Here is a 27,783-nt window from a genome sequence, read left to right as displayed (position 1 = left end):
TGGTGTACATTAAGGACAATCTGTGAAGAGCAGAGAAGTCCATCAACAGAACACAACTCAGGTTCTGATCAGGGGGGTCGTTCCTCCCAATCACACATTTGTAAGGCTCATTGTCATTGCCCACGTGGGCATTGAAGTCCCCCAGGAGAATGAGTTGAGCAGAGAATAAGTCCCCAGAGGGCGCACTCTCCAGCCCTCCCACTAAGGACTCCAAAAAGGGTGGGTACTCTTAACTGTTGTTTGGTGCATAGGAACAAATAATGAGGTCCCGTCCCCCCCACACAAAGGCGAAGGGAGGCTACCCTCTCATCCACTGGGGTAAACTCCAAGGTACAGGCGCTAAGCCAGGAGGCAATTAAATATAGCTACGCCTGCTCAGCACCTCTCACGGTAGGCAACTCCAGAGTGGAATAGAGTTGGTCAGGTTTTCATTATCTTTAAAGAATTTGTATATTGAAAAAAAAAAAAAAAAAAGGCAAATGATCCTTTGCAATGGCAGAGACAAATTTACTATGGACAGGTAAGCATTTCTATTGTTTAAAGTCATCCTAAAACATTTTTATATTTGAGCTTTCAACTCAGCATAAGACTGGTCGTTTTATTTTTACATAATGTTAGGTAGTTTGTGTGCAGCTCTCGTTTTTAAGTGCTCTGTGAAAGTTGAGCTGAGTTTATGGCTCAACAAAGCAATTAAGATCTGTATTTCCATATCGAGAATTACGAATACATCAGGATTTGAAAATTGAAAAAAAAATATGAAGAACTCACTACAAACCTTTTCTGGGATTTTTTCCCTCCGAAGCGGACCTCTTCTCTGAGCAAGGAGAAATTTGGCTCATGGCTGGTCAAACCTAACATGATCTATTCATGGGCCAAAATAGCAAGAATCCTGAGAAACTATTCATATTGATATACAGCCACATCAAGTTCTCATGTACACAAATTATACCAGGTCAGCATCCAGTCCATATAAGCAGTGGCGTGTGTTGGGGTCATGATCCGGCCTCGCAGTCTCTGAACGTATGAATTCCATGATCTTATGCTCTCCCTCACCAGGGGTCTACAAAATAGATTTAAACCCTCCAAATTGGTGAGTAAATCCACAGAGAAAGATGTTCATTCATCTAAAACAATTTAACATACAAAAATATACAAAGACCTCATGTCCTGATAAATAGATTTTGACATTCTGCCAAAGTTTGTCCGTAGAGAGCTTGTTGTGGACAAAATACTTCAGCTGCTCTTGGAGTCTCACCATGAACTCAGTGCCTGGAGGGAGAGGAGCAAATACATTAAATTGGCTAATACTTAGTAATAAAAAAGGAAATAGCCTTTTTTTTTCCCAAATCAAGGAAACGATCTAATGTACATAAGTATTCACAATGTTTGCCAAATGCTTTGTTAATGGACCCTTGGCAGCACTTACAGCTTCTAAGTTTTTTTAAAATATGATACCACCCATTCCTTTTCACAGCACCTCCCAAGGTCCATCGGGTTAGCTAAAGAGTGTTGGTGCATCGCTAGTTTTAACTATCTCCCAATGAAATTCAAGAGTTGTTTTTAAGCCACTCCTTTAATATTATGTCTGTGTGCTTAGTGTCATTTTCCTGCAGAAAGATGAGTCGCCCCATTCTAAAGTCAAAAGCACTTATGACTAGGTTTTCAACCACGGTGTCTGCACATTTTACCCCTCAATCCTGATTAATTTCCCAGTTCTTCCACTGGAAAAAAAAAACAAAAAAAAAAACTCACAGCATAAGCCTGACACCACTGCTTCAGCTTCTTCTTTTCCTTTCGGCTTGTCACAATTAGGGTTCGCCACAGCGTGACATATTTTTTCATCTAAGCCTATCTCGTACATTTCTCACACCTACAGTCTTCATGTCCTCCCTCAAAACATCCATCAACCTTTCCTTTGGTCTTCCTCTCGCTCTTTTGCCTGGCAGCTCCTTCCTTAGCACCCATCTACTAATCTACTCACTCGCCTCTGGACATGTCAAAACCATCGAAGTCTGCTCTCTCTAACCTTGTCTCCAAAACATCCAACTTTGGCTGTCCCTCTAATGAGCTAATTTCTAATCCTATCAAACCTGCTCACTCCAAGCGAGAAACTCAACATCTTCATTTCTAGTACGTTAAGTTCTGCTTCCTGTTGTTTGGATTGATATGATGCTCCCAACGTTATGTGATATATATATATATATATATATATATATTTAAAATACAGAATTTGCTTGTTGTGCACTGTATTCTCTGTGCTTTCATCCTGGATCAGGCTGTGCCAAGGTGTAATTTTAAAATTACACACAATCTCATCCTGCACTTTCTACTTTAGCTGGCTTCAGACCAGATGTTTCCCACTCCAAAAGAGAATCTCATCCAGTTTAACCACTTTTTCTTTGATTATTCATATACACTGACAGTTATTGCATTTTAAAACAACAGCATTTCTTTTTTAACTTTCACCATTAATATTGAAAGTAAACATAAGCAGCATGTCTAGCTCGTCTTTGCGCTACGTTTCCCAGACTGTGTTGCGAACTAAAGCAGCGGTGGTGGACGCTGTCATTATAAAACACATTGATGGGCTGCGTAAGTACTGTAACATTTGAAATTATGAGTGTACTTCTTTAAGAGGGGGGATGGGGGGGGAAGGTAAACTAAGAAAAAGAAAGTGTGGCGGAGTCGTCGTTTGAGAAAGTTCTGTGAGCTGCCTAAAAGAAACCAGGCTTCTTTTCATTTTTTTACAGTAAGTATGTGAATTGTGCCATTGGATGTAACAACCATCCCTCACCCATTGAATCACATTGCAAAATGCCACAAACTGAACAGCTGTATGCTATACTTATTTGTATTGGATTTTTTTTTTGGAGCGCAACACAGAATATCTGGAAAGAGACTGCATCAGCGGTGCACAATTGCGCACGCGAGCAGTTAAGAAGGAACATTGGCTGACTTTTTTTTATTTAATTTTTTTTGGGCACGCCATCCTGTGATCGACCAAGACTGCCTCGCGATCGACGCATTGAGCACCGCTGCTCAAAGTCTACAAAGACACAATGTAGCTCCTTTTGACCTTCTCTGTACTTTTCCGCGAGCATCCTCAAGGCAAATAATGCATCTGTGGTACTCTTTCTCGGCATCAAACCATCCTGTTGCTCGCAGATACTTACTTCTGTCCTGAGTCTAGCCACCGTTACTCTTTCCCATAACCAAGGGGATTCCAATCTAACCTCATCTGTCAGCCTATCCATTACTACCGCAAACAGGAAGGGGCTCAGCGCAGATCCCTGATTCACTCCCACTTCCACCTTAAATTCTTCTGACACACCTACGGCACCTCTCACCGCTGTTCTGCTGCCCTCTTAGATGTCCCGTACTATTTTAACATATTTCTCCGCCACACCAGACTTCCGCATGCAGTACACAGTTCTTCTCTTGGTACTCTGTCAAAGGCTTTCTCTCGGTCTACAAAGACACAATGTAGCTCCTTCTGACCTTCTCTGTACTTTTCCGCGAGCATCCTCAAGGCAAATAATGCATCTGTGGTACTCTTTCTCGGCATCAAACCATCCTGTTGCTCGCAGATACTTACTTCTGTCCTGAGTCTAGCCACCGTTACTCTTTCCCATAACTTCATTGTGTGGCTCATCATCTTTATTTCTCTATAGTTTCCACAGCTCTGAACATCGCCTTTGTTCTTAAAAACGGGGACTAGCACACTTTTCCGCCATTCTTCTGGCATATTCTCTCCTGCTAGTATTCTATTGAATAAAGCTTCTTTCAGCTTGTCCCTTTCGGGGTCGCCACAGCGTGTCATCTCAGATGAACGCACATATATGTTTGGCACAATTTTTACGCCGGATGCCCTTCCTGACGCAACCCTTCTCAGGGAGTGGAGGCCCCAGTGGGATACGAACCCACAACCCCTGGTTTACCAAACCAGTGCTCTAACCACTGAGCTACGGGGCCTCAGTATTCTATTGAATAAGTTGGTCCAAAACTCCACAGCCATCTCTCAATATTGCTTCCATACCTCCAATGGTATGTCATCAGGACCAACTGTCTTTCCATTTTTTTTTTTATTCTGTGCAGTGCCTAACTTCCCCCTTACCAATCATTGCCACTTCCTGGTCATTCACGCTTGCCTTTTCGACTCGCCCTTCTCTTCCATTCTCTTCATTCATTAACTTCTCAAAGTAGTCTTTCCATCTACTTAGCACACTACTGGCAACAGTCAACATTCTTCCCATCTCTATTCCTCGGTTTGGCCAATCAGTAGAGATCCTTTTCTCCCTCTTTTATATCCAACCTGGTGTACATGTCGTCATATGCCTCGTATAGACTTTGCCACCTCTGCTTTTGCCCTACGTCACATCTCAATGTATTCCTTCCGCCTCTCCTCTGTCCTCTCCTAGTCCCACTTTCACTTCTCACTCTTGCCTAGCAGCTCTATCCTCACCACCCTTCTACCAACATAGTCACTCTCTCGGCTCTGAACATGTCCAAACCATCGAAGTCTGCTCTCTCTCACATTGTCTTCAAAACATCCAACTTTGGCTGTCCCTATAATGAGCTCATTTCTAATCCTATCCAACCTGCTCACTCAGAGCGAGAACCTCAACATCTTCATTTCTGCTACGTTAAGTTCTGCTTCCTGTTGTTTCTTCAGGGCCACCGTCTTTAATCCGTACATAATGGCCGGGCTCACCACTAAACTTTGCCCTTCATCGTAGCGGAGAGACTTCCGCCAACTGTTCCACCCCATTTGGACCCATTTCTTCACTTCCTTACCACAATCTCGTTGTTCTGTATTGTTGACCCCAAGTATTTGAAGTTGTCTACCCTCGCTATCTCTTCTTCCTGGAGCTTCACTCTTCCTCCTCCGCTCCTCTCATTCACGCACATATATTCTGCTTTACTTCGGCTAATCTTCATTACTCTCCTTTCCAGTGCGTGCCTTTATCTTTCTAACTTTTCCTCTGCCTGCTACCTGCTTTAACTGCAGATCACAATATCATCTGCGAACATCATGAGTCACTTTACACTGCACCCTTTGAACACTTCTCATTGCACTGGACTATAACGGTGAACCGCGAACGGGTAAGGCAACTCTGCATAATACTCGCATAATTTCGTGCGTTGACGCACTCTTAACTGCTCTAAAACTGCAAAGATAGCGCCTACCAGTGTGGCACCCTTCGGCAAGTTCTTGCTGGTACTGCTTCCGTTTGTGTGGTTTTCGGGTCTCTTGGGACTCAACTGCACAAGAGACGACTTGCTAACCATCAGAGTCTTTTCCGGACTTTTTTTTGACAACTCACGTCAATTCGGTAAATCTTTTTCCAGCGTTTCGCGTCGGGTTCGAAGACGGACGCAAGCTGGTACACAACATAAACTGAGGAAGAGGGGACACCGACTCGATTCATCTCGTCTCCTACACTCCCTATCCAACAAAATGGATGAAACTTCAGCTCCTGATCATGACTTGCAAAGACTTTGTAGGTTCTGGTGCCCTGTGCTTCACAGAGACTTGGCTTTGTGGACGCATCCCTGACGCCGCCATAACACTCCCGGGCTTTCACCTTCATCGTGCGTCCCAGAGCTAACACGGAAATCAAAAGGTGGTTAATTACGCTTTTATATCAATGAGAAATGGTGCACGGACGTTATACAGCTCGGCACACACTGCAGTCTGCTTTTAGAGTCGTTCTTGAACTGTAAGCAGTTTTATTCGCTACGTGAATTTGCATCTTTCATTCTCGCCGGTGTTTACATACCACCTCAAACTAGCATGTGTGCAGCACTGCTTCCCGAGCAGGTAAACGAGATTGAGAAAAAAAACACCCAGATTCACCGCTCATCATCCGAGGAGATTTTAACACTGCTAAACTTAACCACGAACTCCCTAAATATAAGCAGTACGTGAAATGTCCAACAAGGGCAAATAACACACTAGACCACTTGTTCCACTTCCATTAAAAATGCATATTTTGCAATCCCCCGCGCACACATTGGCTCCTCTCATCACTGCTTGCTTTACTTAAAGGAGAACTTTGTCGAAAATAATAGGAATGGGAGCACACATTGAAAGTTAGTCGTTAAGAGTTCAGTGTTTCTTTTAATACCAAAATTATTAACAATTCACAATTCCACCAACATCTCAAAATTGTAAAAGTATTAAAATTCCTCTGTCGCTCAGAAAATCCAAAGACCCCAGGTGGAAAATTGACAGCCAATCAGCGTTTGCCACGCTTGCAGTCCTTCCCGTTCTAACCTCCAATTACCTGTGGAGACATTTCACCGAACTGAGAACGTCCACTATCTGGCATGTTGTGGCTGATTTTTGTGAAAAATAATTAGAAATACACAAAACAAAATTAACAATATACAATGAACAACCCTACGCGTTTGAGACAGAATACACACATGACGTGTTGGAGAGGGGGCGTGATGCTGACAACAAACTAACAACAGTTGAAAAATATGGACCTTGGAGATCTTCCAGACAGGCTCGTTTCAAAAGACTGGTGTTCATGTTCTCCGTGTGATCTAATGCCATCTGTGTTGGAATGTCAGTGTTGTTGTGAGTTTGAAAAGGTCAAACCAAAAATGGCGTGTATCGGAATGAATTTGGATCACGATCAACATGTCGTCTGCATAACTTCATCAGATAGATACGAAGTTCTTTGTTTGGATGAAGACGTGTTACATAATTTACTTTTGATCCATGGCAGTTTGATGAAAGGACCACTTGTACATCCAGTGGAAAATTGGTAAGTACACATTTTTAAGTCTTGGAATGCTATGTGAATGTTATGGGCTACATCCAAAGTTTATAAAAAGTTTTTTTTTCTGAATACGGCGTAGGACTATCTCATGGTTTATTTATATCTGGAATATAAAATGCAAAAAAAAAAAAGAAAAATTCAGATTTCCCTAAAGTGATAACACGTACATATCCATCCATCCATTTTCTTAGCTGCTTATTCGCACGAAGGCCTCGGGAGTGCTGGAGCCTATACCAGCTGTCAACGGGCAGGAGGCAGGGTACACCCACGCAGACACAAGGAGAACATGGAAACTCCACACAGGAAGGTCTGTGCCTCCTCATAAAGTATCTTGTTGCTTACACCGGCACACTGTGAGGCCAATGCATTATAGGTGCGCCACCGTGCCGCATCATAAAGTATGCTATTGCTTAATCAGTACCGGCACGGGAGGCTGTAGCTAGGCGACTCATAACCAGTCATGGTTAGATGCGTGCAAATTCCCCAGGCTGTTGAACGAGCCTCAACTCTGATAGCCACAACTTTATCGTGTCAGGTTGACGCCACGGGAGGTTAAAGAACGACAAATTTGGGTGCGTTTTCTCAGTTTTGTTGCAGTTTGGTGCACAACACGTCGGCATCTTGGCCTAGCTAGAACGAATGGTCTGTCATGGTAAGCATGGGCAACGACACAGGGCGGGGTCAAGGACATTTCTTCCGGGTCTGGCTGTGAAAGTTGACACATATCTAGATAATGCGTGGATTTAAAAAAAATGTTCTTTATTTTCATTTTTTTTCCAAATAATCTCCAAAATATATGTAATATTACCTCAAATAGGAGGATTTATTGCACATATGAATTTTGGACAAAGTCCTCCTTTAATACCTACGTACAGGCAAGCACTTAAGTGTGTGAAATATTTGGGAAAATCAGTTAAAAAGTATACCAACGAGGCAAAATTAAAACTTCAACACTGCTTTGACCGCACAGACTGGAGCGTCTTTGAAAATTCAGCACACAGCCTAGATGAATTTGCAGATATTGTTACCGCGTATGTCAGTTTCTCTGAGGAGGGGTGTGTACCAACAAAAACTTTTCGCACATTATCACAACAAGCTGTGGTTTTCAGCCAGACGTAGGCAACTCTGCCAGGCTAACCCTTGCATATTGTAGTGGGGACAGAGCCCTCTACAATACCACTAGAAATCAGCTGACTAAAGAAATCATTCAATCATTGCAAAGAGGAACTATGCAGTTAACCTGGAAAAACATCTCGGCGCAAATGACTCCAAACCAGTTTGGCATGGATTGTAATCGCTCATTACAAGCGACGTTCCTCCCAAGCAGAAGACAAAAGCGGGGTAGCCGACGACCTAAATATTATTTACTGTAGATTCAAAATAGACACTTCCACTCCACACACCCACCAAGCCGCACCATCTTCCACTCCAGCGTTTAACATCCATGAAAGGGACGTTAGGCAGATCTTCAAACAACAAAAGACCAACAAAGCGCCGGGCCCAGACCTTGTGTCCCTATCCTGCCTAAAAGTCTGCGCAGACCAACTTAGTCCTGTCTTCACAAAGATCTTCAACAGGTCTTTAGAACTGTGTGAAGTACCAGCCTGCTTCAAACGCTCCACCATTATACCCCAAAAAACAGCAGTCTCAGCTCTTAATGACTACAGGCCTGTTGCCTTGACATCTGTGGTCATGAAGTCCTTTGAATGTTTTGTGCTGGACCACCTCAAGAGCGTGAGAGGTCCCAAGCTGGACTGTCTGCAGTTTGCTTATCGAGCTAACAGGTCTGCGGATGATGCAGTCAACATGAGTCTGCACTTTATCCTTGAACATCTTAAGAGCGAGGGTACCTATCCGAGGATCCTGTTCGTGGACTTCAGCTCTGCGTTTAACACAATCATCCTTGAACTCCTCTCCTCCAAACTTCTCCAACTCACCATCTCATCTGTCATCTTGCAGTGGATCTACAACTTTCTGATGGTCAAGGTGCAGCAGGTGAGGCTGGGGGACACCAACTCATCCATCAGCATGATCAGCACTGGAGAATGCCAAGGTTGTGTCCTCTCCCATCTGCTCTTCTCACTCTACACAAACAACTGCACCTCGAGGCATCCGACTATCAAACTCTTGACGTTTAAAGTGGCAAGACTGGAGCTTTGGTGTGGTCAACACAACCTGGCGTTGAACACTCGAGACTGTAGAGATGATTGTGGACTTCAGGAGGCATCCTACACTAGAGCTGCCCCTGACCCTGTCCAATAGTCTTGTGTCAACCGTCGAGACCTTCAAGTTCTTGGGAATTACAGTCTCAGAGGACCTGAAGACGAACATTAACTCTGTCCTCAAAAAAGCCCAACAAAGGATCTACTTGTGGCTTCTGAGGAAGCACAGCCTGTCATAAGAGCTGCTGAGACAGTTCTACACAGTGGTCATCCAATCAGTACTGTGTACCTCCATCACAGTCTGGTTTGGGGCCGCCGCAAAAAAAAAAAAAAAAAAAAAAAAAAAAAAAAAAAAAAAAGTTCTTCGTTCTTGTTAGTTGGTTTGTTCTTCACAGTACTCAACATGAATGTCGTAGCAGGTCAGCACCGACTGCCAGAGAATTTTTTTTTTTTTTAAACATTAGGCCATTGAAGCGGATTCTAATTCTGAACATACACTTCAAGATGGTGGACCTTTTTTTCTAGAATTGAAATCCTCTGCAGCTGTCTATTGGTACAAGCAGATGCTGACTTCCTGAATTCCAATGACAAACGACACCGTTTGCAGGAGGTACTAATAAAACATTATGCATCCTTCTCGAAAATTTCATAGACTGCGGGAAAACAGACTTGCACATGGTCCACATTCTGACTCTACCAGGTATGCCGCCCACTTTCATTCGAGATTACAAAATTGTGCTCATATCTTACAAGCCAGTACAAGAAACAATGCTATGGCAGAAGAGAGCATCATTCGGATATGTAACTACTAGACTCGGTGCCTCTCTGGCCTGTTTTAAAACTGAATGGGAACTGGAGCCCCACCATTTAACTGCTGAAGTTTGATCTCTTAAATTCCCTTGCTGTGCTGACCTATGGCCCAGCTCAAACAAGAAATTTCAAGTGTACGCGATGTGAGATCTTTCACCACTATTGATGTAGTCTTCAGGTTTTCAACCATTACGGTTGACCCCACTGACAATTTGGATTTCACATTTGCTAACCAACAAAACACATTCAATAGGGACATGCTCAAAGACTTAAAAGTGACTTCGTACTGAAACAATGTATGCACAAATACAGAAAACGTCATATGAAAAAACAAAAACAAAAAAAACATCCACATGTATGAATCGGTGCGTATGTATAAATCCATGGACATTTCCTTCATACATCCAAATCAATGAACTAGAATTGAGAGCACGAGTGGTAGCCGACCCCTCTCACTCCAGGGCCATATTAAAATCTGTAAATCATATTTAAATGAATGTGGAATTTTTTTTCTTGAATTTGAGGTTGCTCATTGGAGTGGATGTGCACAAGAAACATCCTCTTTTGGCACGCTGTGCTCGAGCAGTAACACGTCAGAGAAGTGAATAAGACTGCGTCTGTGCGGCTGTCAATGCTGTGGGGTCAGAAAAGCGAACAGTGGTGTACAAGTCTTCAAGGGCGGAAAAAGTGCTGCCGAGAAGCCGTTTAGCAGTTTTGTCAGAAGTCAGAGTTTGTCCTTTTTTGTGGCAGCCCAAAACCAGACTGTGATGGAGACACACAGTAATGATTGGATGACCGCTGTGTAGAACTATCTCAGCAGCTCATGTAACAGGCCGTGCTTCCTCAGAAGCCGCAAGAAGTACATCCTTTGCTGGGATTTTTTGAGGATGGAGTGAATGTTCATCTCCCACTTCAGGTCCTGTCAGACTAATTCCCAGAACTTGAAGGTCTTGATGGTTGACAAGACAGTTGGACAGCTTCAGGGGCAGCTGCAGTAAAGGATGCCTCCTGACGTCCACAATCATCTCTACAGTCTTTAGAGTGTTCGTCAGGTTGGGTTGACCACACAAAAGCTCCAGTCTCACCACTTCTTGATACACAGACTCGTCCCCATCATTGATGAGGCCGATGACTTTGGTGTCATCTGCGACCTTCAGGAATTGGAGAGTTTGGTGCCTCGAGGTGCAGTCGTTTGTGGAGAGTCCATGAACAAGATTCTCACATAGTTTTCCCCCCTGTGAAGATGTCCAAGGTTGAAGTGCAGGGCAGAACCTTACTCACATTTCATGCCGATAACTGTGGTGTCATCTGCGAACTTCAGGAGTTTGACAGTTGGATGCCTCAGGGTGATGCTGATGTTATATGACACAAAATACGAACGGAGAACATGCCTAGTATGTTAACGTAACATAACAGTTATTCAGATGCCTGTAGAATAAAGAACATGCTAACAAGCTTACCAAACCATCACTGTTACTCCAAATCAATAAATCCAATGAAATCTTCATCCTCTGCGTCACTTCTAAACTCTGCCGACTCCAGAAGTAGATGACGTGCCGCTTCCTTTTCATCGCTTTCGTCAGACTCATCGTCAGTTGCAGTTACAACTAGCCTAGTCCAGCCTTTCTGAATCCCGACAGGATGGTTTAGTTGACATTGAAGCCCATACTTTGCTGAGCCATCCAATGAGTTCCTGGAAAGTTGCATGGCGCATTCACCCGGTTGCTGTGAATCTGTGCTCTCCACCAGTCATCCACTGCTAGCACAGGTTATGCAACACTGCTTTAAAGCTCTGATTCACAGAAATATCAAATGGCTCGAGTATTGTGGTTTCGGCCATTTTTTTTTTTTTAATAAACTGTGGCATCATGTGAACTCGCATGCAAGCCATTACAAGCAAAGCTTTGCGTGCTCTAAAGAAGTCATCTGGACGTTTAGCCTCCATTTTTGCTTGAATTGAATTAACTGAATCAAAACTGAAGGCTCCCGTGTGCCTTTTAGTGAAAAGTGTCGTCTCTCTGGCCACTCTAACATCAAAGCCTAACTAGTGGAGTGTGTGAGCAATGGTTGACCTTCCGGACAGTTCTCTCTCAGCAAGAGAACACTGGAGCGCCACCTTAATGATCACACTCATTTGCCCGGTTAGTCAGCTTGGTCGGATGGCCAGATCGAGGAAGAGTCCTGTTGGTTCCAAAACTTCTTCCGTTTCCAAATAATCAAAACTACAGTGCATTTTGGGACATTTAATGCTGCTAAAATGCTTTTGTATCCTTCCCCAGATTTGTGCCTTAACACAGTCCAGTCTCAGAATTCTGCAAACAATTCCTTAGACTTCATTGCTTGATTTCTGCTGTGATATTTACTATCAACTTTGAGAACTTGAATAAAAAGGTGTGTTATTCCAAATGATGTTTCATTAACTGAAATTAATATAGTTGGACTCCATTCAAGTTGTAGAAGCATCTCGAGGAAGATCAGTAGAAATCAGACGCCCCCGAGTTTAAATTTGTGTGAATACTTATGTACCTGTTTGACTGTTTACATTTCTTTTGCAAATTTACATAAGTGTCTTAAAATATGTTTTTACTTTGTCTTTGAGACATTTCTGAACTATTTTACAAATAAGAAAACTACACTTAAATCAGCTTTAAAGTAAGTGTAACACAGGCAAACTTGAAAAAAGTGAATGGGTGTGAAAGACCAAGAGCAAAGTTTCAGTGTTAAATTTGGAACAATTATGTATTGTTTATACTAAAAGGGAGTGGTTTCTTGTCTTGTTGGTTCGTACATGTAATGACATACATTTGAAAACCCACGCTGTTGACTTTTCTGTTTTCCTTGTTGTCACAGCAGCCAATTACAGCCAAATTCTTGTCATCTGACTTTTCTTGTGAAGACTTTGCGGTGCACACTCAATGAAAGCATTTTTTTTTTTTTTTTTAGGCATTATCGACTTCACAGTTAATTCTAACAAGGAAGTGATCTTTACTGATTTTTCCAGTCTGATAACTCAATCTTTTTCTCTAAGTCAATGCTTTATGGGCACTTGGTCAAAACACGGCCATCTGCCTTCTTATCGGTTTATGTTGGAATATCACATTTCTGCAAAAACTACCCCAAACTGCTGTCATTGTCATTTGGTATGCAGAATTTTGAGGTGAGAAAAATCATAAATTTCAACTTCTTGTAACAAGAAATTTGGAAAGAGTGAACATCTATGAATGCTTTCCAGATGTAGTGCATCATATAAATTACAATGGGTGACAACAGCCGATCTCCCAGTAAAAACATGTCCATGAAGATGATGGGGAAAAAGCAAAATTTGGATTTCTATACAGTTAGGTCAGAGGTATTTGAAGACGCAAAAAAAGAAAGATGAAAAAGCGGGCCTACCTGGAGTGATGCAGTTTGAGTCAAAGCGAGCTTCTGTAGGCAATACCTCTCCTTTATCCAGAGCTTTTTTTATTTTGTCTTCTGCTTCTTTGGCAGACCTTCATTAAAAAAACACATGCACAAACATCTCTCATGACCTAACGAAATCATCTTAATCACCCTCTCCCAATATTGATGAATGTAAAGCAAAGCAAATTCATCTATACTTTAAAGCACATTTCATATGCAATGCAGACCTATGGGTGCAATTTGTAGGCCGGTCCTAAGCCCAGATAAAAGGGTTGCGTTAGGAAGGAAGTCCAGTGTAAAACTGTGCCAAACAAATATGAGCATTCATCGAAAGAATACCATACCAGATCGGTCGTGGACCGGGTTAACAACGCCCCCCGGCACCGTTAAACTGCAGGGCATCAGTTCAAATTCAGTTACTGTGGGTCAAAGACAAAGAAAAGGAGGAAAACTGATTCGTCAGCAGAAGATGAAGAGCAATGCACAAAGAGGGACTTTGAATGTTGGGGCTATGACAGGAAAAGCTCAGGAGTTGGATGACATGATGTTTAGGAGAAAGGTTGATATATAGTGCATCCAAGAGAGCAGAGGTGGAAAGGTAGTAAGGCTAGACGTTTAAGAGCAGGGTTTAAAATTATTTTACCATGGAATAGATGTGAAGAGAAATGGAGAAGTTATTTTTTAAAGGAAGAGCTGGCTAAGAATGAATTGGAGGTGAAAAGAGAATCAGATCAAGTTATTAGGATGAAATTTGAAATTTAGGGTACGTATAATGTGATTAGCGGCTATGTCCCACAGGTAGGATGTGGCCTACATTTGACAGAGAAATTCTGGAAGGAACTAGATGAAGTAGTTCTGAGCATCCCAGACAGAGAGTTGTGATTGGTGCAGACCAAAATGGACATGTTCGTGAAGGAAACAAGAGCGATGAAGAAGTGATGGGTAAGTATGGCATCCAAGAAAGGAACTTTGAGGTCAGATGGTGGTGGATGGAAATGGCAGTAGTGCCCCTCGTCGAGCCATCACATTATCATGATGTAGGGGTTTGGCTGTCTCGATGACCTTAGGAGCTATGTTGTATGCGGCGTTACGCCCCTGGTAGGGTCACCCATGGCAAAAATGTCCTAGGTGAGGGAACAAACAAAGTACAACACCAAAACCCCTAGGACGAGTACCAACACTGGATTTTGGATTCCCTTGCCCAGACGCGGGCCACCGGGGCCCCTCTCTGGAGCCAGGGCTGGAGATGGGGCTCGAAGGCAAGCACAAGGGGGCTGGCCCTGCACCCAAGGGGCTTGAGAGCGTAACATGGGTCCCCCCTTCCCATGGGCTCACTACCTGTGAGAGGAGCCAGAGGGGTCGGGTGCGATGTGAGCTGGGCAGTGGCCAAAGGACCTTGGCGATCCAATCACTGGCTACAGAAACTAGCTTGAGGGACATGGAATGTCACCTCTCTGGCAGGGAAGGTGCCCGAGTGAGGATAAGAAGTTCCGACTACATATAGTCAGACTCGCCTCTACGCAGCGCTTGGGCTCTGGTACGAGGCCTGTTGAGAGGGGTTGGACTCTGTTACACTGTCTGTTACTCTGTCTGTTACAAAATAAATTTGTTTTGCTTGCTTTGCATGAGAAGCAGAGTCCGGTTTCTCTGAGGTGGGGTCTTCTATCTCTGGGATTGAGGTCAACGAGTTGGTCGAAAAGCTCCTCGGTGGCAGGGCCCCAGGGGGGGATGAGATTTTCCCGGAGCTCCTCAAGGCTCTGGATGTTGTGGGCCTGTCCTGCTTGACACGTCTCTGCAACATCGTGTCAGCATCTGGGAAAAGTGCCTCTGGATTGGCACACTGGGGTGGTGGTTCCCCTTTTTAAGAATGGGGACAAGAGAATGTGAGAATGTGTTCCAACTATAACCCTCGGCAGGATCCTCGAGGGTCCATGGGAGTTCGGCCAACCAGTCTACATGTATTTTGTGGACTTGGAGAATGCGTTCAAACATGTCCCTCGGGGAGTTCTGTGGGAGGTTCTTCGGGAGTATGGGGTACCGAACTCGATGATATGGGCTGTTCTGCCCCTGTACGACCGTTGTCAGAGTTTGGCTGCCCTTTGTCACCGATTTTGTACATAACCTTTCTGGAAGCGTGTCGAGGGTGGCCTCAACATTGCATCTCTGCTTTTTGCAGATAATTATGGTTCTGTTGGCTTCATCAAGCCATGATCTTCAACGCTCACTGGAGCAGTTCGCAGCCGAGACTGAAGGGGCTGGGATGAGAATCAGCACCTCCAAATCTGAGACCATGGTCTTACGTCGGAAAAGGGGTGGCGTACCCTCTCTGAGTGGGAGATGAGATCCTGCCCCAAATTGAAGGAGTTCAAGTATCTTGGGGTCTTGTTTACGAGGGAGGGAAGAATGGTGTGGGAGATCGACAGGCGTATCGGTGCAGCGTCTGCAGTGATGCAGTCTTTGTATTGGTCCATTGTGGGAAAGAGAAAGGTTGCTGTGACAGAAGAGTCTCTGCTAGGATGAAGCGCAAAGATTATAAAACAGTGGCAGTTACTGTGATTTGACGAGCGCGATGGCACCCGAGGGCCATCGCGCTCGTCAAATCTGCAGTCGAGCACGAAAAATCCCGCACGTAAAATTTGTTATGAGTAGAAAAAAATCAATCCTGAAAGACATCGCTTTTTTTGTTGAGTCTTGACATTAATTTACGTGTTTATTTCATAAACGTTAACTAAACCAGTCTACTCCTTAATCAGTATTCACCCAGAAACAGGAAATCCAAGTTAACCGTACTGAGCATGTTCGAAAGTTACAGGGCCCTTGCCATGTGCGAACACATACTGAATCTGGCGAGTAAAATTATAAAATAGCGGAAAAAATTGGCAAACGTGGAAATTGGCTGTTTATCCTCGCATACGATTCAGTACCGTTATAGACTTTTATGTATATTACAACATTTTGTATATGATTACTGGCTTTAGCGTGACGAAAGTTTCGTCAGAAGCTATACCAGAAGTTGAGTGAATAATTCTTTACATCGGCGACAACTGCATCCGGGTTTGCGTCAAACCCACGCTTTCTCGCCATCAGTTCATGCTACCTGTGGATGCTACGGAAAATGTATCAGCCTTTGGGATTATCGTCCAAAAAACTAAGGATGGCATTGGTGCATCTTCTCAGTTGCCAACTTTGACTGATGCCCATTACACGGGAAAGACGCCCAACACAACTTTGTCAGCTGTCGGAAAATCTAGTCCCCATGCCGGGCGGAGGCAAAAGATTCGCCAGGAATGGTTTTCTAAGTTCAAGTGGCTCAAATTGAGGTACTCAAATTTTTTCTGCCAATAGTGTATCGACAGTGGAAGAAAAAAATGTTCTGACGCTGAAAATCATCGGTGGCGCCGAAGTTGGATGACTTCGTGAAGTATCAGAAAACTGATCACAAGTTTGCTACAACTGCAAAGACGTAGTTGATGTAGAACGTGGCTTCAGCAGGCATAACATAATGAAGACGTCCTTAAGGAACTGTCTCAAAACAGAAAGTGTAAATGAACTTTTAAGCGATAAAATTGAAGGCCCTGAAGAATTGTTTGATTTTGATAAACGTTTCTGTAAATGGGTGAGCAGAAAAAAGCAGACAATCTATTTGGCAGGAATCATGGAAAAACTTTGAAGAACAAGATTAGTCAGGTTAGTAGACCGCAGTTTGACCAGCATGTGATTGGCTGTTTTTTGGCTATGATTATAGAAAAGTGGCTTCTGAAAATTTATTTTGGCTAAAAAAAAAGCTAATGATGAAAATAAAAGGCTAGCCAAAAGCACACATTCAGAGCTTCTTCACGTAGACAGCGAGCCCATTCACGTTGAATGTCATCAACATGAGCCATGTCAAAGAAAATTCAGTTTCGCTGAAAACATTTCTGGGATATAACACAGGTAATGTTTCAGTATCTAACTAGAATAAGTATGAGATTGTGATTTACTTAGACTTGCTCTAAGTTCTAACAGACTAGTCTGTCCATGTATCTAAATGCAAACCGCCATTTTCCCCGTGGTACGCGTTATCTTGAAATTGAAAACTTTTCCTCTCTACATGCTTTAGGAAGATATAGATCATCTCGTGCTAGCTTTCATTAATGGATTGACGCCATCAATTACGCTAGATTATAACAATACATCACGATTGCCGACACGAATGTTTGTTACAATGTATCGCTAGCTTGTTGCCCCTAACACCGATTTTGTTGAACTAAACTTTCCGCATTTTCAAAACATTGCGGGTATAGACCGTTCGTGTTTATTCCTTGACAGGCCAGAGCATTTAATTTTTTAAAAAATTTTAAATGTCATTTTATATCATGTTCTACTAATATTAGTTGAAAATGGAAATTATCATTTCTGAGTTTGAAATTTTTGTTTTCTATTTTTAGGTTATGTATTTGTTTATTGTATTTTAAATTTACAGTTACGTTATATTAATCCAGTAAGTTATTTTAAGGTTTTGAGATTCCATTCCGAATCACACCCGGAACTTAATCACATCCGGAACGTTATCTGCAGCCATGACTGACCACACCTGAACATTTTTCAAATGTGAGTGACTGGAGTGGTGAGGCTGGCCATAATGTATTAATTGGAGACAGTGGCAATGAAGAGACAACAGGAAGCGGAACTGGAGGTGGCAGAAATAAAGATGTTGAGGTTCTCTCTAGGAGTGAGGAGGTTAGATGAGATTAGAAATGAGCTAATTAGAGGGGCAGCCAAAGTTGGATGTTTTGGAGACAAGGTTTGAGAGAGCAGACTTCAATGGTTTGGACAAGTCCAAAGGTGAGAAAGTGAGTATATTGGTAGAAGGGTGTTGAGGATGGATCTGCCAGGCACAAGAGCAAGAAGAAGACCAAAGAGAAGGTTGATGCATGTTGTGAGGGAAGACACGAGGGCAGTTGGTGTTAAGAGAGGAAGATGCAGGAGATAGGCTTAGATGGAAGATGACACGCTGTGGCACCCCCAAATGGGATAAGCCAAAAAGAAAAGATGAAGAAGCACATTTCATACTCAACGTAACGCAATGTGCTTTACATGAGTAAAACATTTGAAAACAGAAAAAACAGCTCGTAAACAGTTCTTTTCCTTTCGGCTAGTCCCGTTAGGGGTCGCCACAGCATGTCATCCTTTTCCATTTAAACCTATCTCGTGCATCTTCCTTTCTAACACCCACTATCTTCATATCCTCCCTCACAACATCCATCAACCTTTTCTTTGGGCTTCCTCTCGCTCTGTTGCCAGGCAGCTCCATCCTCAGTACCCTTCGACTAATATACTCCCACTCTCGCCTCTGAACATCTCCAAACCATCCAAGTCTGCTCTCTCTCACCTTGTCTCCAAAACATCCAACTTTGGCTGTCCCTCTAATGAGCTCATTTCTAATACTATCCAAGCTGCTCACTCCGAGCGAGAACCTCAACATCTTCATTTCTGCTACCTCCAGTTCTGCTTCCTGTTGTTTCTTCACTGCTACAGTCTCTAAGCCATACATCATGGCCGGCTTCACCACCGTTTTATAAACTTTGCCCTTCATCTTAGCGGAGACTCTTCTGTCACATAGAATACTAGACACCTTCCGCCAACTGTTCCATCCCGCTTGGACCCATTTCTTCACTTCGTTAGCACACACTCCATTGTTCTGTATTATTGACCAGATGCAGTATTTATCTATTCTGAAGCTGACTGGGAGGCAGAGTAAAGATCTGCTCTGACCTTTGTTCCGGTCAGAACTCAAACTGCAGCATTCTGAATGAAGCGCAGGTGTTTAATTTGGGGAGTCCAGTTCGAAGACCATTACAATTGTCAAGTCTACTTGACTGTATGTGCGCAGTCCACAAACTCTTTAAAAAAAGAAAAAGGTTAAATTTAGTCATGGTGTATAACAGATTCACCCTACTGACAACCTGCAGTAGCTCAATCACAACACATTCAACACTATGGAAATCAAGACAGGGTGTCAAGGAAGAGCTGTTGTACTTTCTGAGCAATACAATGGTAACCTCAAGCATGGCATCAATCCTTTAAGTACAACTGCAGTGTCCCTTTGAGCCTCCTTGTTTTGACTAGGCTCCTCTTTCTACTATTCTTTGGTCTTTTGACAAGACTACTTTCAAACTATCACCAGCCTCAGCATGTAGTGTGAAGTACGACTTTGAGAGAACATATACCGGGAGTCAAATGAAGTATAGTAAAAATGAAAGTAGTAATTTTTATCGCCACTGCCATTTGAGGAAATTCAGCTGTGTTAATGTGTTCTTCAGCACTGGAGGACACACATAACAGGTTTTTCAAAACATTTATAGTCACATAAAGTGTATTATTTAAATAGTCTTTTCAATAAAAATATTTTTCCCCATGTATGGAAACCAATGATTTTTCATATTATTGAATGTTGGACATAATTAATTGTAATCACTTCATGAGACCAGTAAAGTTTTTAAAACATTTTTAAAGGTGACTTCAATTCAACATCAGTTTGAATGTGATTGGTTAATTATGCCCATTTACAGTCGTGGGTGTATACTAACAACCATATCCTCATTTATTTTTCATCCTCTCGAAATTATTTTTTCACAGGAGTTTTACAGGTTACAGATGGAAACAAATTTAAAAGTTTAGATTGGTCTTTTTAAAATCACAAAAACCTGACAATGGAAGAGGGCTGTGTCGACTTTACATATCCACTGAAAATCCTGGATTTACCGGAATCTACGTCCTCTCTGCTGGTTCATCTTTGCCCTTGGTGCCACACCATCAACGGCCATAAAAAAGACCTTCCGTGGCTTGACGATCCTGAAAAGCACCTCCAGGTAATGGAAAATGTCTCCAAAAATCTTCTCTTCAGAGATGCGGAAGTGAACGTCCTCATCATTTGGGTGAGAACACTGATGAATGATCCCATTCATGTCTAAATAGAGATTGTCAAATTCTGGAATCTGAAAAAGAAAATGATTTTGTAAGATGAGAGGTGATCTTAAAATAAAATCTTACAAAACGAACCCCCCCCCACCCAATAGACAGAACAATTTATAGACTCAATGGAAAGGGTCTCTTGAATCATAATTATATTTTCACGAGTAATGGATTACATTGACAATTTGACTTCTAGAGTATTTCACACTATTCACATTGCTTCTTTTTCACTTGCCATTTTTAAAGGAGGACTAAAACAACATTTTGGGCAAAAAGAGGTAAGCGTTGTGATAGCAATAGTCAAAACATAGTATTCCGACTAATATTGCATTTGTGGAATATTAATTTTAAGCCATCTCAGGGGGCCGTCATTTTGGGTGATATCACGGACTGCTGTTGACTGAATTTAACGTCACAAAACTTGTAGCAGACTTTTCATCTCGGCTGTGATTACTCATAGTATGGATTGGTGTCATGGTTTGAGCTCAAGCTTAAACATTTGTTGATTAAACCGATGCTCAAGGTCCGCAATACATTGATTGCTATGCACCAACCCAACATCCCAGCAAAAATCTAATTCCTGGGACATTAAATCACATTTTAAATATATTCAGCTATAGTTGTAGCAATCACTCACATTTGACGGGGGCACTCGCAAATCTGCAGTCGAGCACAAAAAAAAAATCACGCAGGTAAAATTTGTTACGTGTAGAAATACATCGACAATTCTCAGAGCACATGAAAACCAAACCAGCACAATGAACAACAGCCTTACTTTTTTTTTTTTTTTTATAAACACGGAACAACACTGTCTCCTGCTCGTTTATCTGACCCCGCCCCCCTTTGGCTCTTAAAGGGCTACACTCATAATTACAAACCGTCCACCCACACAGTCTGGGCTACGTAGAACATGCTGCTTGTGTTTACTCTCGATAATAATGGTAAAAGTTAAAAAAAAAAAAAAAAAAAAAAAAAGTGCTGTTTCTTTAATGAACGTGGGGTATGTGAATAATAGAAGAAAAAGTGGTAAAACTGGACGAGATTTTCTCTTTTTAAAGTAAAAAAAGTCTGGTCTGAAGCCAAAGGAGAAAGCACAGGATGAGATGGTGTCTAATGTTAAAATCCCACTTTGGTACAGCCTGATTGAGGATGAAAGCACAGACAATACAGTGCACAAAAAGCAAATTTTGGATTTTAAGTATCGGAGGCAACATAACGACCTTAAAACTGTTTGGGAGCATGATTTAGCTTTCAACATCCATTGCTAAAGATATTCTGCAAGCAATAATTCAGTTTTACACCAAGAAAAACAGACAGGGATATCATTGTGGGTTAAAAAAAAAAAAAAAACTGCAAGCGACCTTTCAAAGTTATAGTTCGTAGTTGGCTTGGTTTAGTTAGTCACTCAGACGAGCACGACCACTCTCAAATCTGCACAGTCAAGTACGAAAAATCACACGTGTAAAATTTGTTCCGAATACAATAGATATTGAAAGACATCGCTTATTTTGTGTAGTCCCGACATTAATTTATTAAGTTTGTTTTTCATAAACCTTAACTAAACAACCCTGCTCCTAAACAATCAGTTTTCACACAGAAACAGCAATTGCAAGTTAACCGTACTGAGCATGAGTGATGCCACAAGTGCATGTTCATGTACTGCGAGCGCATTTACGTTGAAGGTCATCAAGATAATGAGCCATGTCAAAGGAAATTCAGTTAAACCAGGGGTGCTACTTGCGTCGATCGCAAGGCTGTTTTGGTTGATCATATGACAGCGTGCCCCCCAAAAAAAACAAGACGTTCGACTATCATCCACATCGTCTCTTGATTCAGGTGTGGCAAATACGTCAACCGCACGCACATAAAGGCACGTTCGAGCAAGCCGGCCTCCTATTTACGGCAGTCGCAGCGTAGCGCGCGTGCACCCCACCCCCCGCTAACTATAATACGTATGAGATTGTGATTTACTTTGACTTGATCTAAGTTCTTCAACATCATGAGCCTTGTCAAAGGAAATTCAGTTTCAATGAAAACATTTCTGGGATATAACACAGGTAATGTTTCAGTATCTAACTATAATAAGTATGAGATTGTGATTTACTTAGACTTGTCTGTCCATGTATCTAAATGTGAACCGCCATTTTCCCCATGGTACGCGTTATCTTGAAGTTGAAAACTTTTCCTCTCTACATGCTTTAGGAAGATATAGATCTCGTGCTAGCTTTCATTAATGGATTGACAAGAGATACCGCTGTAAATTACGCTAGATTATAACAATACATCACGATTGCTAACAGGAATGTTTGGGACAATGTATCGCGAGCTTGTTGCCCTTAACACCGATTATGTTGAACTAAACTTTCAGCATTTTCAAAACATTGCGGGTATAGACAGTTCATGTTTATTTCTTGACAGGGCAGTGCATTTAACTTTTCTAATTTTTATTGATGAAAATTTTTAAATACCGTTTTAAATCATGTTCTACTAATATCAGGTGAAATTGGAAATGATCATTTCTGAGTTTGAAATTTTTGTTTTCTATTTTAGTTATGCATTTATTTTATTTTCAATTTACAGTTACGTTATATTAATCCAGTAAATTTTAAGGTCTTGAGATTCCATCCCTAATCACACAAGTAACTATCTGCGAGCATGAGTGACCACACCTGTACATTTTTCAAATTTGACTGGTTATAGTCAGCCTTATTGAAAGGCTAGTATACTGTACAGTAGGGCTACACAATATAGTATGGGGGGGAAAGTGATTTAATTAAACGTGATGTGAAAAACACATGATCAGTGTAAGAGGTCACACGATCAACCAAAACTTCCTCGCAATAGACGGATTGAGCACCCCTGTTGTAACTGAATTTCCTTTTACAGTGAAGAAAATTTGTATTTGAAAACCCTGCTATATTGCAAGTTCTCCAACTTAGAAATCATGGAGGGGTCTTAAATTTTCATCGTAGGTGCATATACACTTTGAGAGAGATAATCTAAAAAAAAAAAAATCCAGAAATCACAATGTATGATTTTTTTTCAATGATTTACTTGTGTGATACAGCCGCAAATAAGGATTTGAACACCTGTCTATCAGTTAGAATTCTGACCCCCAAAGACCTAGTAGTCCACCTTTAAAAGTCCACCTCGACTCCATGTATTATCCTGAATCAGATGCACATGTGTGAGGTCGTTAGCTGCATAAAGACACCTGTCCACCCCATGCAATCAGTAAGACTGAAACTTGCAACATGGCCAAGACCAAAGAGCTGTCCGAAGACAACAGAGACAAAATTGGACAACTCCACAAGGCTTGAAAGGGCTATGGAGAAATTCCCAAGCACCTTGGTGAAAGAAGGTCCATTGTTGGAGTAATCATTACAAAATGGAAGAAGCTCAACATGATTGTCCATCTCAACTAGAGTGGAGACCCATGCAAGATATCACCTCGTGGGGTGTCAATGATCCTTATAAAGGTGAGGATTCAGCCCAGGACGACGCGACAGGACTTGGTCAATGACCTGAAAAAAGCTGGGACCAACGTTTCCAAGGTGACTGTTGGTAATACACTAAAGACGTCACGGTTTGAAATCATGCATGGCACGTAAGGTTCCCCTGCTTTCGTCAAATGTGAGTCACTAACTAAACCAAGCCAACTATGAACTATAAATTTGAAAGGTCGCTTGCAGCTTTGTTTCATTTTGTGTTAACCCACAATGATATCCCTGTCTGTTTTTCTTGGTGTAAATCTGAATTATTGCTTGTCAAGGCCTGTCTTAAATTTGCCATTGACCATGTGGATGATACAGGGGAGTCATGGGATGAAGTTTTGTGGTCAGATGAGACCAAAATGGTCATAATTCTACTCACTGTGTTTGGAGGAAGACGAATGAGGAGTTCCATTCCAAGAACGCCATCCCTACTGTGAAGCATGGGCGTAGTAGCATCATGCTTTGGGGGTGTTTTTGTTCTGCACATGGGACAGGACGACTGCACTATATTAAGGAGAGGATGACTGCGGCCATGTATTGTGAGATTTTGGGGAACAACCTCTTTCCCTCAGTCAGAGCATTGAAGATGGGTCGTGCCTGGTTCTTTCAACATGACAATGACCCAAAGCACACAGCCAGGAAAACCAAGGAGTCGCTCCCTAAGAAGCATATCAAGGTTCTGGCGTGGCCTAGTCAGTCTCCAGACCTAGAACCAATAGAAAATCTTTGGAGGGAGCTGAAACTGCGCGTTTCTTGGCGACAGCCCAGAAACCTGTTTGATCTAGAGAAGATCTGTGTGGAGGAGTGGGCCAAAATCCTTCCCGCAGTGTGTGCAAACCTGGTGAACAACTACAGGAAACGTTCGACCTCTGTAATTTCAAAGAAAGGCTATTGTACCAAATATTAACACTGGTTTTCTAAAGTGTTCAAATACTTATTTGCAGTCATATCAAACAAATCTTTTGGGGGGGGGGGTCATACATTGTGATTTCTGTATTTTTCTTTTTAGATTCTCTCTCTCACGGTGGACATGCACCTACGATGAAAATTTCAAACTCCTCCATGATTTCCAAGTGGGAGAACTTGCAGTATAGCAGGGTGTTCAAATACATGGCTCATTATGTTGATGACTTGTGACATAAAAGCGCTCGCAGTCGGTGAAGAAGCTCGGAACGTGCTTTTGGAATCACTTCCGTACATGCTCAGTTTGGTTAACTTGCATTTCCTTTTTCCGGGTGGATACTGATTGTTTAGGAGGAGGCTTGTTTTGTTAACGTTTATGAAATAAACATGTAAATTAATGTCAAGACTACGCAAAATAAGCGACGCGTTTCAATATATATTTTTTTCTACACAAATTTTACACGCGTGATTTTTCGTGCTCGACTGTGCAGATTTGCGAGTTCGATGGCGCTCGGGTGCGAACGCGCTCGTCAAATGTGAGTGACTGTAGAAGGGTGCTGAGGATGGAGCTGCCAGGCAAAAGAACGAGAGGAAGACCAAAGAAAAGGTTGATGGATATTGTGAGGGAAGACATAAGGACAGGGGGTCTTAGAGGAAGATGCACGAGATAGGCTTAGTTGGAAAAAGATGACACGCTGTGCTGACCCCTAACTAGACAAGCCGAAAGAAAAAGAAGGTTCATTGTTCATAATTAAAATTATGAACCAAGACCACTGTAGGAATAATTGTGATCATAATTATCATACATCTGCTTCCAATAAAGAAATGCTTTGCTCTGCTCTAGATAACGTGGCAGCCTCCTAGAAGGATAGCAATAACAAAAACATCTAATCATCAGAACTGTTAGAACTGCTTCCTGTTAAAGAAATGATGACCACACATGTATTCAGCAATCTTCCACACATGCACACGCACTTGAACAAACACGTACACCTTGTTTCAAACTGTTTTGCTTGTCGTCTCCTTTTTGTAACATCCATGTAAAAACTAAATAAATTGAGGTGCTGAGGAGAGGATATCAGAGAGTGCGGTGGTGAATTGTAAGAGACAGTTCCTCTCCTCTCTCCTCGCGAGACTTGAACTGGTGTCTTTGCTTCCTTTTTTGTCCTGTTTAATGAATGTCTGATTGGTGAACCTGACAGCCACCAATGCAAAAATGAACTAATTCCTACTCCTGAATCTAAGATCCGACTTCCCTGCGGACCCTCCTCTACAAGACCGCTGAATAGACCTTACCAGGGAGGCTGGGAAGTGTTTTGTTGGAACACACCTTCCTGTCCCCCCCTTCTAAAAAAAGGGGAGAGTACCATCCCAGTCTGCCAATCCAGAGACAGCGTCCACAATGTCCATGCGATGTTGCAGAGGCGTGTCAATCAGGACAGCCCTACAACATCCAGACCCTTTAGTAACTCCAGGCGAATCTCATTCACCCCCGAGGCCTTGCCACCGAGGAGCTTTTTAACCATGGTACTTGAAATGAATCACGCTGTAGTGGACATGCCATCAAAGATGACACCCACACTCTAGCGACCGCCGCTCTTCCCCACCAAGATAGACGACCACAGAGTAGCAAGATTCAACATCACATACAGATGCTGCCAGGATCATTTTAACAAGACAGACATTTGCTTTTGGATGCTGATGCTCAGTTCAACACCCTGCTACCAGAGAATCCAAGACGAACGATACCTGGGCTGCATCAGAGTTCTAAATTACAGTCCACTCCTTGCCACCTCAACAACAAATGAGTCTCCTACCTGCTGCGTCAATGTGACAATTAGGCCAGCAAACTAAGACAATAAACAGGTTACTCGAGACACGCACAGGCGATGGAACAACACTGCAGACGCAGTTACATCAACCATAGTATTTGGCAGACTTCACTGGGATTTAGGATTTTCAGAACTTCACTTGAACACCACTAATAAATATTTCTGCAAACTTAAGTGTCTGTTTAATCTGTTGTTAACTGAGCCAGATGGAATGTTTCATACCTCCTCACAAATGCCATATTGCAAATTACAGTGGTACCTTTAATTACGAACATCTCTAATAACAAAAAATTCAGGTTACGAAACACCTCCTTGCAAAAGTTTTCTCTAGTTACAAAGGAAATTCAGGATACAAAAGGAAAATTGACGCTGGATTCCTCTTATTCAACCGAAGGTAAACATTCTGTATCTTGGTTTGTGTGGCGCAATAGACTTGCTCTCCAATTGGCTATCGTCGAAGCATCTTCCTGGCATCCCAATGGCTTGGAGTAATGTCAATTTTTACTCATGATGCACATCTTATACCTTGGTTTGTGTTGCACGATAGAGCTACTCTCCCTTTGGCTCTGGCGGTAGTATCTTCCTGGCATCCCATTGGCTAAGAGGGACGTCAATCTTTCCCCTTGATGCTTTTGGATTCCCTTGGACTCTCCCTGTCACTGAATCACGCAAACGCTTTCCACATTGTCACAAGCTAACGCACATTGGAAAAGTACAACTTTTTTTTGCAAGTTTATTCATCTTTTGTCAACATGGGCTCCAAGAAACCTTCGTGGAATTAAGTTGTGTGTGCATACATTCATACGTATGTTTTCTCTCGGATGTCAAACATTTGCCTCCTCCTTCGTCCCCACAATCCCTTTTGCTTGTCACTCACCATTCTCTTCACAAAGTCGCCCAACAATAAAGGTAAATGATTTTTTAAAATTATTATTAGTTACATTATGTACTTTGAATGCTTCTTTTTGGTGGTGTGTGTGTGTGAGGTAGGGGGAGTAAGGTGGCTTGCAACAGATTAGGCTATTTACATGTAAAATCTGCTTCTACGTACGAAAAATTCATGCCAAGAGTTCCAGAACGGATTCATTTTGTACAGTTTTTAGCAATAATACTTCACTTAAAACATTCATTGTATTGTATTTATGTGTATTGTGGTAATGTGGGCCGGCAAACAGATTCCTCACCTGCATGCGGGAGTTTGCCATTTTACGATCGTTAGCGTAGCATATTTGTTGCTACTGCATAGTCCCCAAGAGGGGTGGGCGTCAGGAAAGGCATCCGGCGGAAAAACTGTGCCAAACAAATTTGACCATTCATGTCTGATGTCACATTGTGTTGACCCCTAACGGGACAAGCCGAAAGAAACTTACCATTTGTTGCTACTGCACCAAACATCAGAAACGGCTGCTCGTGAGTTCGTTTTAACTTAAAGAAA

At 42.3% G+C, this 27,783-nt stretch overlaps 1 protein-coding gene across 3 annotated transcripts in view; it reads right to left on the bottom strand.

Moving 5' to 3' along the window:
* The window catches only part of xrn1 (5'-3' exoribonuclease 1), a 118,347-nt gene that overhangs the window by 85,871 nt on the left and 4,693 nt on the right, over positions 1-27,783 (bottom strand). For all 3 annotated transcript variants that reach the window (XR_009797588.1, XM_061838204.1, XM_061838203.1), the window contains exons 2-6: positions 19,910-20,142; positions 13,157-13,254; positions 1,160-1,269; positions 950-1,060; positions 776-861 (exon numbers count right to left, since the gene is read on the bottom strand). Coding sequence is in view for 2 of the 3 variants with exons in the window: in XM_061838203.1 (XP_061694187.1) it covers positions 776-861; positions 950-1,060; positions 1,160-1,269; positions 13,157-13,254; positions 19,910-20,142 (638 nt within the window). In the remaining variant the exon portion in view is untranslated. The remainder of the gene's footprint in view (positions 1-775; positions 862-949; positions 1,061-1,159; positions 1,270-13,156; positions 13,255-19,909; positions 20,143-27,783) is intronic.

This window comes from Syngnathoides biaculeatus, chromosome 13, assembly GCF_019802595.1.
Source record: "Syngnathoides biaculeatus isolate LvHL_M chromosome 13, ASM1980259v1, whole genome shotgun sequence".
NCBI lineage: Eukaryota > Metazoa > Chordata > Actinopteri > Syngnathiformes > Syngnathidae > Syngnathoides > Syngnathoides biaculeatus.
The sequence above is the reverse complement of the archived record's forward strand: the minus strand, read 5'-3'. Positions and strand labels throughout refer to the sequence as shown.